General features: G+C 44.9%; 1 protein-coding gene across 1 annotated transcript; it reads right to left on the reverse strand.

Annotated features, from left to right (window-relative positions):
- Positions 1 to 1,144: 1,144 nt before the first annotated feature.
- CPLX4 (complexin 4) lies at positions 1,145 to 14,343 on the reverse strand. Its single transcript, XM_062629357.1, has 3 exons — positions 11,877 to 14,343; positions 9,366 to 9,453; positions 1,145 to 1,821 (listed from the first exon to the last, which is right to left on the reverse strand). Exons 1-3 carry the CDS (start codon positions 12,041 to 12,043, stop codon positions 1,594 to 1,596), a joined length of 483 nt encoding a protein of 160 aa, XP_062485341.1. The 5' UTR covers positions 12,044 to 14,343; the 3' UTR covers positions 1,145 to 1,593.
- Positions 14,344 to 14,409: the final 66 nt, after the last annotated feature.

Consider the following 14,409-nt stretch of genomic DNA (forward strand, 5'->3'; position numbering starts at 1 on the left):
GGAGACACCTACCAGATTTATACAAACACAGAGGGAAGACAGAAAGCGCATCAGAAGCCTTGGTGGGTTTAGGCAGTGTTTGAAACTGAGTTAGCATTTGCTAGCCCTGATGCTTGATGAGCATGCTGAACATAGGACTCCTCCACTGAAGAAATGACCTGTTGCAATGTGAGAGCCACTGGCATTCCTCTCTAAATGGACCAGGGCATCCTCTGGAAAAAGTGAGGAAGGAAAACTTGGCAACTTCTGTGTTTCTTAAGTAAGAAAGAATTGAGCAAGAAGACAAGGCACATTTCATAGGACTGCACTGGGGAAAATACTTGATAACAGGTTTTCAGACAAGCCTATGTAGCTTATATTCAAACAGTGATTGCTGAAAGAGCTTTTCCAAGATGATCTCTTGCACCCAAGAACCCCCCTACAAATCGCTGTCCCATGGAGGACAGGACCAACATCTCCAGAAGAGAAGGGTAAAAAGAAAGAAAAACGTGGCAGGAAGGCAGGAAAAGAGGGAAAGAAAGGAGACAAACCAAACCATACTTAGTGCATTAATTCATTTAAAATGAACACTTTTACTTGATTGGGTGGAGGAAGAGAGAAAGAGACTTACAAACCTGTAGGAAGGTGCTACATGTGCTCATTTGCAAACTTCATTCACAGGCTGGCTCTTGGGAGAGCATACAAAGTCCTTCATTTACTAGGCTCAGGAGTTGTGTACAGCATCCATGTGCATGGGCTGTACAGCTCTGGGGTGGGCTGTCATGCATGGTGACTACATCTGTGCAAGCACACAGCACAGATGCTCCTGACTGATGCTCCTGTGAGCTCATTTTCACTGTAGCCTCTACAAGGGATTTGCTGGTACCCAAGCCCCAGAATTTGGCACAGAGCAGCCAAGCTGGGGGCCTCTGCTGGCTCTTGGTGTTTGACCAGCATTTGAAGCCAAGAGACATTAAAGCAGCCTGGAGAAGTCTGTGTTGCTGCCTGACCATGCTTCGTGGATAGCTACCAGGCCTTGGCCATTTTTGTCCCAAGCTGTAGAGTTAAATGCTTCACTTTAGCCTTTTGCTGTATTGAGAACAGAGATGGTCAAACCCAGGTTTTAAAGAAGCTTCTGCAGAAATGCCCGCATCGCAATACTGGGTTTGTGTCAAAATGCTTGAAATGTCCATGGTTTTATTAGAAAGAGACAGATTTCTTGCTGCAAGCACTATTAAATGAGTGGCTGCCTGTATGTTGGTGCACCAGAAGCACGTTTTTTCTCAATACACATTTAACAGCATTCTGATCACCTTGAAAACATGGAGGAAGGCACATTTTTTCCCCACTGTCAGCTTTCTTGAAGCTACTTTTTTTTTTTTAATGGGGAAAAATGCTCTGTTAAAAAGTGAGGCTCAGTTCTAACTTCACACTGAGCAGTCACAGCATGTCATCCCCCCCCCCCCCCCTTGGGGTTTTAAGTCTCTCTCTCTCTTTTCTGCATTTACATTTAATGCTATAGAGCTAAGTGCATTCCTCAGCCTGCCCTCACTCTGCAGCCCAGCCCCTCTGAGACAAGGCTGAAGTCATAACCCTTGGACCTTGGTGGCTCTTCTACATCACAGAACATTTCTGCTCTGCTGCCTGTTTGATTTCAGTGAAGGTGGCTTGCGCTTTTTCCTTGATCGCATCCATGTCCATATTCTGGATGTTCTGCAGCTGTCCCAGGATAGAGTCCTTGTCCTCTTCCTCCACTTGATCTTCTGCCACCATCTTCTGAAGGTCTTCTGGCAAACCCACGTCATCTCCAGCCATTTGTATTTGATTCTCATCCAATTCACTCTGGTACAAAGAGGAGAAAACAAGAACAGCGCATGAGAGCCTTTCTGCTGCGCCAGGATCTACCACTGAGCCTCTTCTGGTCACTTGTCTGGGGGTTTTACTGGTTTTAAGGAGAACAAAACCATAGGCACAGATTTTTCAGTCAAAGCTGTGAACTCAGGGGCTCAGGAGCCCCCATACAAGTGCTAAGATTTCTGTTCTCTCTCCCTGAAGGGTTTCAGTGGTTGTTCAGAGGTGTCAGTAGTTCTCAAAACAAAGCCCTCAGTGGCACTTGCCATTTTTGAAGTCTTTGCCACATGTGTTACCTGTGGTAACAAGCTGATACTGCAGGAAAGCCACCAGTTATTTGCATCCGCCAAAGACGTGCCACAATAGACTGTCATCTGTTGTGTGATGCAGTCCATGAAGCAGGAGCTTTAGAGGAACTGTGTGGCTATTGTTTCCCTATGCATTTGTTGGTGTGTGCTTTTTAGGTATCAGCACTAAACTGATGCTTTCCTGAAGAAAGATGCATTAAACTTAGGAAAGAATTACTGGAAACAAAGGTCTCCATCTTCCCCAGACTGCATCTAAACTGTATCTAGGTCTTCGGTTGGCATCCCTGAGCTGTAAAGAAGAGCAGGCGCTGCTGGCACATAATATGCTGGTAAGTGGGGTAATAGGAGGACTTAGACAACAAAAGAGAGGATGAAGGTTGGGTGTGAGTCTGAGAAAGCAAAAGGAGACAGAAGGAACTGGATAAGCAATTAGAAGGGCTGAGCTGCAGCAAGTGCTACACACACTTGCTTCCTGCCTGCCCACTGAAACGCTCCATCAGTGGGGCTGTGTCAGTTCCTAAACAATGGTGATTTTGTTCACATTTTATGGTGGATTCTGCTGCATCTAGAGCTCAGAAGAACAGGATATTTTGACACAGTTCACACATCAAAGATAAGCATTAATGCCTCATTACATCTCCAAAATGAAGCATGACAGCAGCAAAGGCCTGATATGAATAAGCAGCAATGCTATCAGCAGGAGGTGTTTTTGAGAGTGAGCGAGGTCTCGGGTTTGCATGAATGAATGAATGCAAGAATGAATGGGAGGATGCATATGAGCAATGTCTGTGTAGTTCGGGCCCTAGCAAGACAGGCAGACCGGGAAGCTTGACCGCATAGCCACTATTTACTGTGACGTGTATTTACACAGCTTTATATTTGCAACAGCTGTACTGATTAACCTCATTTCTCCTCTTATTTGTTAGGAAAATATGGAGGAGTGTATCATGACAGTTACTACTATGTGGCTAAAACGAGTAGGGATGTCTCTTGACTCCTCTGGGTGAGGCTTGCTGCTGGCAGATCTGTGGGAGCTAGAAACAATATCCCAATTGGCAAAAGGGTTCTTTATACAGTGCACACAAAGGCCACTCTGGCAACATGCACGGCTGTTCAGCATGTTGTTGCCCCAAAGCCCCCTGCCCTCCAGAAGCCTGAAATGTGACGCACAGCCCAGTTTGGTGTTCAAAGTGGTCTCTGACCAAAGAAGAGCATATTCAGAGGCAGTCTAAAGTAGCACAGCTCTAAATAAAATCTAATACAATCTAAAGTAGTACAATTCTGCCCAAGTCACCTGCCTCTACCCACTTTGCATTTAGTCTGTCCTTGAACAGACCGAGTATGAGCTTCAACACGGTAGGGCTGCTCAACCACAAGCAAAGCAGTACCTAAGATGTGTGTGGCCTCTTCTTTCTTCTACAATTTGCCAGAACTCGTCCTGTTACTTGGATTTGAAATGGAAATGTCGGATGGAGTTTCTGATTCGACCTGTTGTGTTGTGTTTTGTTTTTCAAGTCTGGTGGAAGTAAGTTAAAGCGTGTTTTCTCACAAGGAGAGACCAGAGTATTTTCCCACAGGATGTTCTCAAAGTCAGGCTAATGCTGCAAGTGCAAATACACAGTGAGGTTGCAAGCGCCAAGCTCTCACTTCTGAAAGTCAGGACCAGAAATGTGGTGCTGTAAAGGCACTGTGTCTGTTAGCTTCAGACAGCAGCTTGCAATCAGAGTGTGAGCAGGGTGTGCAGATCCTGACTGTCCCACCTGGATGTATGTGGGGACTGTGCCTTGCTGAAGGTCAGAGAGGGGCTGGACAGCGATAGAGGCACGACCCTGCAGCAGAACACACTCAGCTTGGACTACAGAGGGCACCCAAAATAGGCAGAGCTCATGGACAGGCCAGCTGGGGCTGTGGGCTCTAACAAACCCATACAGAAAGCCGCTCTGGACCCTGCCAAACGTGCACTGGACTGGCTGGCCTCCCTCCTGATGACTCCAATCCTCATAGTCTCCAGGTCTCTGCAAGTGTTCAGCCACGCTTTTAGGATCTCTGAGAACACAGAAGCAACATCTATTCTAGTAAATTAAATATGCCTGGCACTGGTCTCTTGCCCCAAGGCCAGCTGGCCTGGAACAACCCACTGCAATGCCATTGAGCTCTCTTGCCCAACCAAACAGGGTGGTCCCCTCTAACTGCCCATTGGCAATGCCTGTCCTAACTCCACGACCAGCCCTGGGAAGTGCCTGGGAGAGTGCCCAGGCCAAAATTGGGTCAGACGCTACTCTGACAATCCAACAGCATAGGTAATACAGCCCTAGTGACTGCTCGTATTCTTTGACCCTGATTATGCATCTGGAGTAGTCACTCAGATCCACCTAGTGAGAGGTGCAATGTAACACAGACGTCTTTATGCAGACGTGATACACAAGTGTAAACAGAAAACACAGTCTATAATCTAAATACAGTCTAAACCTGTCTATATGAAGGCTGATTGTAAACAGATCAAAGTTCACAGACTAACCCACAGGGGAGCCAAACGGTTTTCAGCACCACTGCGTGATGAACTGCTTCCCTTATGTCTAACTTACCCTGTCGTAAGATTTACCTATGGCTATGTGCAAAGATCCTTTGGGTGGGTGAATCCAGACCTCATCCTGTGATTCATCACCTATAATGTTCCAGTTACATACAAAATCAGAATTCATCCTGCCTTGACCTGCAAGTGGGATTTTTGGTAAGTAGCGCAGCAGCCCCACGCTGACTGTGCCCTCCAAGGGCTGCAGGTACCTCACAGGGAGGCACAAGGAGCCACAGGTTGCAACCAGCAGCCCTGTCTCCCACTCCCAAACACCCATTTGTGCATCCCTAAACAGGGATCACACTTTGCAGCACAGGAAGGTGTGCGGAAGCTGCTCAACACCCCAGCTGTCAGGGCCTCATAGGCATCTTCCTATGTAGGAACAGGAGCAATCCTGTTCCCACTGCTCCTGACACTCACAGTGATTCCATTTTGCCACAGCGGATCCACAGCTGTTTCACTCTGGTCTAAAAATCCTTTAGATCAGCAAAAGAATTCAGCACTTACTGCAGCTCAGCCCTTCTAATTGCTTATCCAGTTCCTTCTCCCACCTCCTTTTGCTTTCTCCTTCATCCTCTCTTTTGTTGTCTAAGCCCTCCAGTTACCCCACTTACCAACCCATTATGTGCCAACAGCCCCTGCTCTTCTTCAGGCTTAGCAAATGCTTGTTTTCAGATGCTTATCTACAGCCTGTATGCCTTATGAAGAGCTTCCCCTGAGCCAAGTTTCTGTTTCTGCCTGGTCAATGTGCATCCCCTGCAGCACAGCTAGAGCTTATGCAAGGGCTGCATATGAGTTAAAAATCCTTTAATTCTGGAATGGTGCTATTCATGAAATCAAGCCTTGACAATATTCCCATCATAACACAATAGACCAAGAGATTACATGACTACACACCCCTTTCATGGGGAGAACTTTCCTTTTTAATGTCTACAGCAGCACTTGTGATTGAAAAGACACCTGATTGCATCCGAATACTTTCTCTCTAAACATCAGTGAATGAGAAACATCCTGCTGTTCAGTAACAGAATCTCACAGAGCAATGCCCACACAAGTGCTTTGACTAGGGAAGGGATCCACCTGCGTGGAGCAGATGACACAGCCCCTTCCTGAGGTGCTAGAAATTCATACATCACAACACAACCCCCAGCACTTGGGCAGAACAGCAGCACTGATGTGGCAATACGCTGACAGGGAGCAGCGCCAGCTGAGGTGACGTGGTGGATACATGTGCAGACCACTGATGTGAAAGGGGTGGTGGGGCCCGTGGTCAATATGCATGCCATGAGGTCGCCATACTGCAGATGAGGTCCTTGGACAGGCCTGTGGTCAGATGTTCCTCTCCAGGCACCATCAACTCACACCCCTGTGTTTAGACCTTGCAGAAGGTAATTGATTACTGGATCTCAGTTAAGGAAAGAGAAACGATTAAGAGAGTTTGATGTGGTTTTTTATTTAATTATAATATTTATCTATTTATTTTCTTTAAATATTTTGCATAGAGGTGAAGTATTGAATACTCTGGAGATGAAAAAGTTGTCCATAGATCAAACGTCTCATGGCTAAAAACATCTTTCTGATGACAAACCTAAGTTGACAATTCTGTTAATAGGATTAGGTTCATTAAGGGACTGCTTTCTCTTATAAATCTAGCCCAGAGAGCATGGAGTGTTAGCTTTTGCACTGAAAAAGGGGCCCTGCTTAGTCTTGAATTTCATGCTTTCATTTACAATGTGTGCTAGTGATTGATACTGGTAATATTCAGGGTTTCTATCCCCTAGCAAGCTACCTGAAATGACTTTCATTTTTCAAAATAATTAATGCATTATCACACATCTGAGAGCATTTTGCTGCCAGAATGTATCAGAGTGGAATTTTTTTATCAGGGACATACAGCATGCACATCATAATTTCATTTTCTTCCGGATATAACATACATTTTCACAAGGGCTGATGAAAAGAAAACAGACCTTCACTCAAGAAGTGCTATTGAGGTAGACACAAATGCCAAAAAGCATATCCTGCAAAATTTTACTTGCAACCACTGCACCTCAGCAAAGCTGAGTGGATGCTTCATATCTTCTTTGCTGGCTGAGACCTCCTGCCCTCGGAGGCAAGCCTTCTATTGCTGTTACTGCAATCTGGCCCCCAAAGTGCACTGTGTATACCAAAGTCAAGATGCTGTGAAGATGGGACAGATCACCACAGCATGCTCTCGAGTGCAGGGAGGTGGCCGTGTGCTCGTTGGAGGTCACCAGCGGTGACTGCAGAGACCTAAACGCCACCTCAGAACTGAAGGAAGCACTACAGACGGGAGACTTTCAAAATCAGAGACACCCAAGCTCCCCCGACCTGGAGTTGAGAGCTAGGCACCAAGTTGTCCTGAAGCCTTTGAAACTACTGCTGCTCAGGAGCTGGCTCAGCACACGCCTTCTAAAGGAAAACAAAGCCTAATGATATTTTACTGCTCAGCTGCTAATGAAAATGCTGGTGTTTAGAGGTTTAGGCCTGCAATCCAATCAGCCACTTCAAATCTGGTACTTTTTTCTTTTCATAATTAATCTTTCTGTAATTAAACTCACCCTCAAGATACACTTTCCTCTGCCTCGTCACTCTGCTGAGCACCCAGGCCTAGAACAAATGGCATATTGCAACTGATGAATACAGACAAGCATTAGCATATAATCTGCCCTTGCTCCTTCTACCCCTATATATGAAGGGCACTTAGGGACAGGACAAGGAGGGATGGCTTTAAGATGCAAGAGGGGATTCTGAGATGAGCTCTCAGGCTTAGGCTCTTCCCTACGAGGGTGCTGAGGCACTGGGTGCCCAGAGAAGCTGTGGCTGCTTCAGCCCTGGCAGTGCTCAAGACCAGGCTGGATGGGGCTTGGAGCAAGCTGCTCTAGTGGAAGGTGTCCCTTCATTTTTTAAGATGACAAACTGTGCCTTCAGCTAATTTTAAAAGTCAAATGTCCTGACAGAGCATGCTGACCTGAAACGAGTTGTTACAGAGAAGTGTGCTCCCTTCAAATCTGCTTCTGAAAGCTTTGGTCAACGCTGATGCGTGCAGAGGGTGAGCAGAGGCAGCTTGACTGACTGTGGAGAAGCCTCAGCATTTTCTCCTCTTGCTCCCCCCTCCCAGCACCAGCCTCAAACCATTCTGGCATCCCCTTTAAAACAGCACTTCTCTCTCTTGCAGTCACCTAGCAAGGGTTTGGCTGCAAAGTCAGAGAAAAGCCATTCCCCCCCCCGATTATAAGGCCTGCCCGAACGGTTAAATGCAGGTGGTACAACTTTTATCTGAGTTCCAAGGCTGAGTCACTTCTCATGCAAATTGTAACTGGCCTCGAGGGTTAAAGCAAATGATGGAAGAGTGCTGCAATTTGATGAACGTGGCACTAGAGGGCCTTTGGCGGCTCAGGCTTAGAAACAGCATCAAGCACACTGCAAAAAAGACCTTATTTGTAATTCGTATTTACAGCATCTGGTCACTTTCTGAGCACAGGTGACTTTATCAGTTTCTAATTGCTTGACTGCTGGGTCCCTCCTTCCTGGGAAAACCCAGCGCGCACAGATCAGACCATCAGGACACTGCCTGCGAAGGGAACAGCAACCAGAAGACTCCAGGTAACAGCCATTCTTTGATAAATAAGGCATTTGCTCAAATAATAAACTTTGAGCGAGTCCCTGAAGTCATACTTGACATAACTGTAAGATAAAGACATCTTAACGAAGCTGGGAAAATAAACCTCTTTAGAAATCTTTTATAAGCAATGAAGGAGTGACCAGGCTAAAAGCAGTTTAGTGGCATATAAACCACCACCATTCTCAGATTAGTTATTCCTGGGAGAACTCACATGACCCTTTAACAATCTATGAGTAAGGAGCCTACGCAACCCTGAGCCTCCAAAGACTTAGCAGAAATAAGATTTTTTTCACTGCCTGCACACAGACTGAAGCTCAGGGATGGATGCAACCCAGGTTTTAGAAGAGGGGAGGCTCCCTGTGGTACCCCAGGCTATGGGAACATATGGTCTACCCATCTGTGTCAGGGTGGAAGGAAGCAGCTCTTAATCTTTCCCCCTTTCCCCAGTAAATCTATGAAGTCAACAACAGCAACTGCAGAATCTGTGTCTTGGTGCAAATAGTGCAGAGTAACACAGCACATGGGGCTAAACCAAAGAAACATAAGAGATCGGAACACAAAATCGATAAATGTTATGTACATAGTAGAATAATTTGGAAAGTCCATGAAACAAAGATCCTGCTCTCCTCTCAGAAGGGTCTGAACACAACCTCTGGAACTAGAGAGATCTCTGAGAACGATGTAAAACTCTGCTTAAGACAGCACCGATTCTAATAAAGACAACCCTCCAACCTGCAGGTCCTTGTTAGTGCCTTCTGGTTCATTCATTTCATCGATGTAGGGCTCTCTATGGTGCCTTTCTGTTAGACTCACCTACTGAGCAGAGAAAAACAGGTCTAAAAGAAACAATCACTGGGGAAAACCGTGCCTCTGGGCTCCTCCATTTCTGTACTGAACTGCAGAGGGGATCCCACTAGTGAAGGCAGTTTGTCATTTTCAGGACTGTGTTGGCAGCGTTTCCAAAGCTGGCGACTGACCTAGGTGAGGTCAGGAACTACAGGCGTACCTTTGGGAGTCTGTACTTTTCTCTCAGGTGAACCCTCAGACAGGCTCGCTCTGCTTTTTTCTGTGCAAATGCTGCATCTCTTTCCATCCTGGAAGTCAGAAAAAGTGTTTCAAGATACCATTAAAATAAAGTCTTTTACACTGAACCAGTTGCTTGGCTGCATAAAGCTACACAGAGGAGTTTTTCCCAAAGTTACGGATCTTGTCCAAAGGCACAGAAGGAGTAATTATTGATATCAATAAAGTGATGCTAAGGGGCCAGAATTCCCACTCTCCTGCTTGTTCTCAGAACACTTCCCTTGAGTCCTGTGAAGAAGAAAGATAAACCAACTGGGAAGGATAAACTGCTTGTCTGGAATTTCTATCTGTACTAGCTGTTAGTGCTCGCTGTAACAATGAACAACTCCAAAAAGCAGAACAGGGCAGTTATGCTTATGCCTTGCTTACTCCACTGAGGCACTTACAGAGGACGCAGCCGCCGGCCAATTCTCCTGTTCTACAAACGGGACATTCTCAGTATACCACCACACACACAATGGCAGAATAGCCTTTCTGGGTCAGACCAAAAGTTTATCTGTCCTGGAGTCCCATCTCCACAGGTGACGGTAATGGAAACAAAAGCATCAAAACTGCCCAGCTTCCAAAAATCAGTGGTGTAGGGTACTGGAGCTGGAAATTGTCTCTCCATCATTGTTTTTAATAGCCTGGGATGGCCTCTGTCATCCATGACTTTTCCTGCTCTTTTCTGCATCCATTTATTGTTTCAGAAGAATAAATTAACTGGAAACCATCTTAAACTTCTTTCAGCCACTCACTGATAGGAAGATTGTTTTGAGCCCCTCTGGCATGTTTTCCCTCTGTTTCTCAGCCTGCCTCCCATGTTGCCCACTCCTCCAGAGGAGCCATTAGCAGCCATAATCAGTACTGGGATATGTTCCCACAGGGCAGTGTGTGTGCAGCACTACTGCGCATCCCTTCGGCTGTCCTTTGAGGCTGAGGGGCAGGAGGGGATTTTCTGCTCAGGTAGACTGGAGCTTTTCACTTGTTCTGGCATCATGGGAAGACCTGGCAAAACTCAGTCAGCCAATCTCCCACCAGTGCCTGGCCTAATCTTAAGCCTTTTTGTTCTAGAGGATCTAATCACTCCCTGGAACATGAAGCTGTGTAGGAACAGGAAACGGGTGTAAGAGTAGTTGTGTGACAGGCTGTGATGCACAGCACAAACCGGAGGTCACCTCGTGCTTAAACTCTTGTGATGCTGGAAGCAGATTCTATGTGACACTGCCAGCACAAGCCACCCGTTTGTTTCTGCACAGGACATTTTCCTAAGACACAGCAATCTGCGCTTTTTGTGCACAGATTTTGTCCTCTTTGAAAGTACTTCCTGTGTTCCTACCATGGTTCCAAACTGTACTTTCCAAAGTACTGCACCGAATCCTCAGTACAGGTCAGTGTGTAACACACATGCCACACCTGAAAACCTGACAAAAGTAATCCTTTTTCCAAGCGTTTTCCCTATCCCAGGAATACTGTTTTGATTCTCAGTTTCAATCAAGCATCTTCCTGCTGCCAGGAGGCTCTCTCCCTTTTAAATACCCCTTGACAAAAGGCACAGCAAAACATTCTGTATTCTGTTCCAAAGGAAATGATACTATTCAGGGGTTTATGACAGAAAGGGCTGCTGCTAAATGCAGACCTGGATACCTCAATGCCGTCAGTCATTAACCTTTCACCTATAATCATCTTACATGAAGGATTTACACGACCATTATGTAATTGACCATTACAGGAACAGATGCATTTGAGATTTAAAAGTCAAGCGTTTTATTTATAATTATGTATGATTTGAACTCCTATCCGTCAAGTCCCTCTATTTTACTTCTGGTTTGATATTTAAACACAGCAAGTGGTAAAAATTGTAGTCACAGTCAAAAGATTGAGATTCATCAGTTGAAAAGCGCTGATTTTGTAGTTCGTAAAAGAAAAACCAAACTGAAAAATGCAGCTACAAAAAAAAAATCATCTCAAATCTTTTATCTAGATAAATATCATCCATTTAAAGCAGCACTCACTGCTTGTTCCACATCTGCCATAATAGATGCGGACAAATAAAAGACTGAGTACTGAAAGTGTATCCACACCGAGTTCTAGGTGAACAAATCATACATATTTTAGAATTAACTCCTGCACAACAGCTTGCTCCTATGGATAAATGACAGGTAAAGTAACATCAACTAGGAATGAATCCAGCCTATCAAGGTGTGGAGATAGGAGGAAAGCCTAGGAGAGAGTTGGGGGGGACGACAGGGGACACGGACGGACAGATGACACATACAGTATTTATCATTTCCAGTTGGTGAAGTTTTATTTTGGAAAGTCTCTTTAGCAAAGGTTCATCTGCTTTAAGAAAAGGGAAGCACACCGAATGTTTGGCTTTTTCTTGGGTTATTTTTATCTGCACAAAGTTACCACCAATCAGCCCCATACTGATAATAAGGGAACAGGTACTCACTTCTCCTCAACCATTTGCTTTTGATATTCCTCATACTCCTCTCTGGTCATTCCTGCAGCTGCTGCTGGATCAGAAGGAGTGCTTTCTTCTTTGTTTTCTTCCCCTCCACCTCCAAGTCCCAAATTCTTTACCTGGTTGCTCAACATACTTTTCATTAGAAAAGCCATCTTCAAGGAAAAAGGAGCTATAAGCAAACAACTACAACAAAGCCAAACCAAACCGAACACGTTCTCAAAACCAGTAACTATAAGCAAGAGAGTTTCTACAGCCCCATCAGCTCTTCAAGGGCACAATGCTAGTGAAACGTGAATGCCAAAACCAGTTTGTCAGCCATAATCTGGATTAAAGAGTGAACTCCTTAATATCTAGAGGCAGATGGTTCAGATTACTCCAAAAAAGTCATTAGATGCAGCTACCTACTTTTTATATTAATACCTTAAGCTAATTTACACACACCAATCAATCATAGTGTGAAACAGCATTTTGACTTCTTAAGTCTCGAAACTCTCACTTTCAGAGATGAAAACATTCCCTGGAACACAACAGATCTGAATTAGAAGCCTGGCTGACTAAATGCTCATAGTGAAATTCGGGCTACTGAGCCAAAACCCCTTTTGGATATACACTAGAATTCCTCATTAAGCAAAACCCCCGACCCTTTTTATCCATTAAGATTTTATCACCTTGGACAGAAAGTACATGGAATGGTTTTTCTTCATCCACCTTTTGTATGGTTGGTTTGCCTCACATGTGAATAGGGCAGTACTGCTAGGGTTACTTGATTTTCAAGGAAGCAATCGCAAACAAAGCAAATCACATCTTGCTACTTTTCACTCCTTAGTATTTATTTCAACTCCTCCAGGTGGAGGCTGTCTCCATCTAGGTCACCACTTTGGTGCTGCACAGAATACCTGCTGGCTTTAATCTTTACTGTCAGTAAAGGAGAAATTAATCTCACTGATTCTGTATGCTATAATACACCCTCGCTAGCTTTTGTTTGTGGATTGCTTCTGTAGGTCTTCCTCTTTCAACCTTTTATTCACATCAGTAGCCCCACCAGGTCTATTCAGGTAAAGATTTTCAGAATCTGCTATCGAGACTACAGGCTATTTTAGGAAAGAAAAATGACCTGATAGGTCTCAAAAGTTCCAGGGTTTGGGTTTTGAGCATTTATCCTACTGTGACCAACTGCACATGCCTTAATGAAACACTAATTTTGATTATCTAAATGGTTCTCCCAGCACTCATAAATTCACTGAGAGATGGGAGGATTCCCATTTGCCTAAAGCCTTAATCTGTATTAGAGCCTCCAATTAAAGCAGACCTCTTACTGTTAACAAAAAAAAGGCAGGACGTTCAACAATCCTGGATTATTAATGATTAAACAAGAAACTTACTTTTTTAAATAGAGTACACTCAGAAGCACAAATTCCAAATCACAACAGAACTACTCTGCTAGCCCTTCAGAAGTAAATCCTGCAAACAGGCCTAATCCAGCATCTCTTTCAGGACAAGGAGAGTCTTTGGAGGAGCACTCAGACTGCTGAGCAGTAGGGCAACCCCATGACCCAGAACAAGTCCACAGGAGCCCCTCTCTGCTATGCAGCCTAATTTAAAAGGAAGAAGTGAAGATAAAGGGCTGACTTAAATATAAGAGGGGCTTGGCCAAGAGCAAGTCCCTGGAAAAAAAGCAATGGCTAATGCCCAAACTACAGCCTGACTAAAATATGTAACCTGCCCCATCCTGCTCAGAACACAGTGGATCTCAAGTGCAGAAGACAGATAAACCTAAGTGAGGGGAGAAGGTGCTTGGTCAACTCACTCACACATTTCTAGAAATAGTGGATAGAGACAGAGGGTGCATCACAACTCCAGAGCAAAGCTTTGATCTCACTGACCTTCACATCCACTGCTCACAACAGTGGGGTGCTCACAGCTTCTGGGTGGGAGAAAACGATGGTCAGTGAGGGAATTCTTACTCTTCCTGTGGGAGTTTACCACAGAGTTTACTGTGCCCAATAAACAGACACAGTTTACTGGGCAGAACAGTTAAAACCCAAACCCAAAGCAAAAATCAAAAAGCAAACAAGGAGACAGAGCATCCTGGTGACAGCAGTTTGGGGAATCAAAAACAAAGCAACCAGCAAGGAACTCGATTGGCTGTTAAGACACTGAGAAGTTGACATCCTACTTTACATTTAACTCTAAGCATCTGATCCTCAAGGCAAGTCTGATACTCTTAACACAAACTTTAGAGCAAATCTTGGTTTTAGGTTAGAGCCACTCTTGCACTAGACCACAACACAGAGGATATAATTCCTCTGAGCAGAATGAACTCTAGATTCAGTGTATCTTTCTAACCACTGCCAGACATCTGCCCCTTCAACACAGGCAGAGCCCCAGCCTCTGAATGCTGTTAGTTCTCCAGTGTCAGGCAGGACTGAACCCGGATCTCAAAGTATTCGAACTCTCTAAATAGAGGCTAAAGAATGCTTCAGATGCACTTGCTTGGATTTCGTGGACATATACGCAA

Source organism: Pezoporus occidentalis, unplaced genomic scaffold (genome assembly GCF_034315485.1).
Source record: "Pezoporus occidentalis ecotype Australia unplaced genomic scaffold, CSIRO_AGI_Poc_V1 ctg330, whole genome shotgun sequence".
Lineage (NCBI taxonomy): Eukaryota > Metazoa > Chordata > Aves > Psittaciformes > Psittacidae > Pezoporus > Pezoporus occidentalis.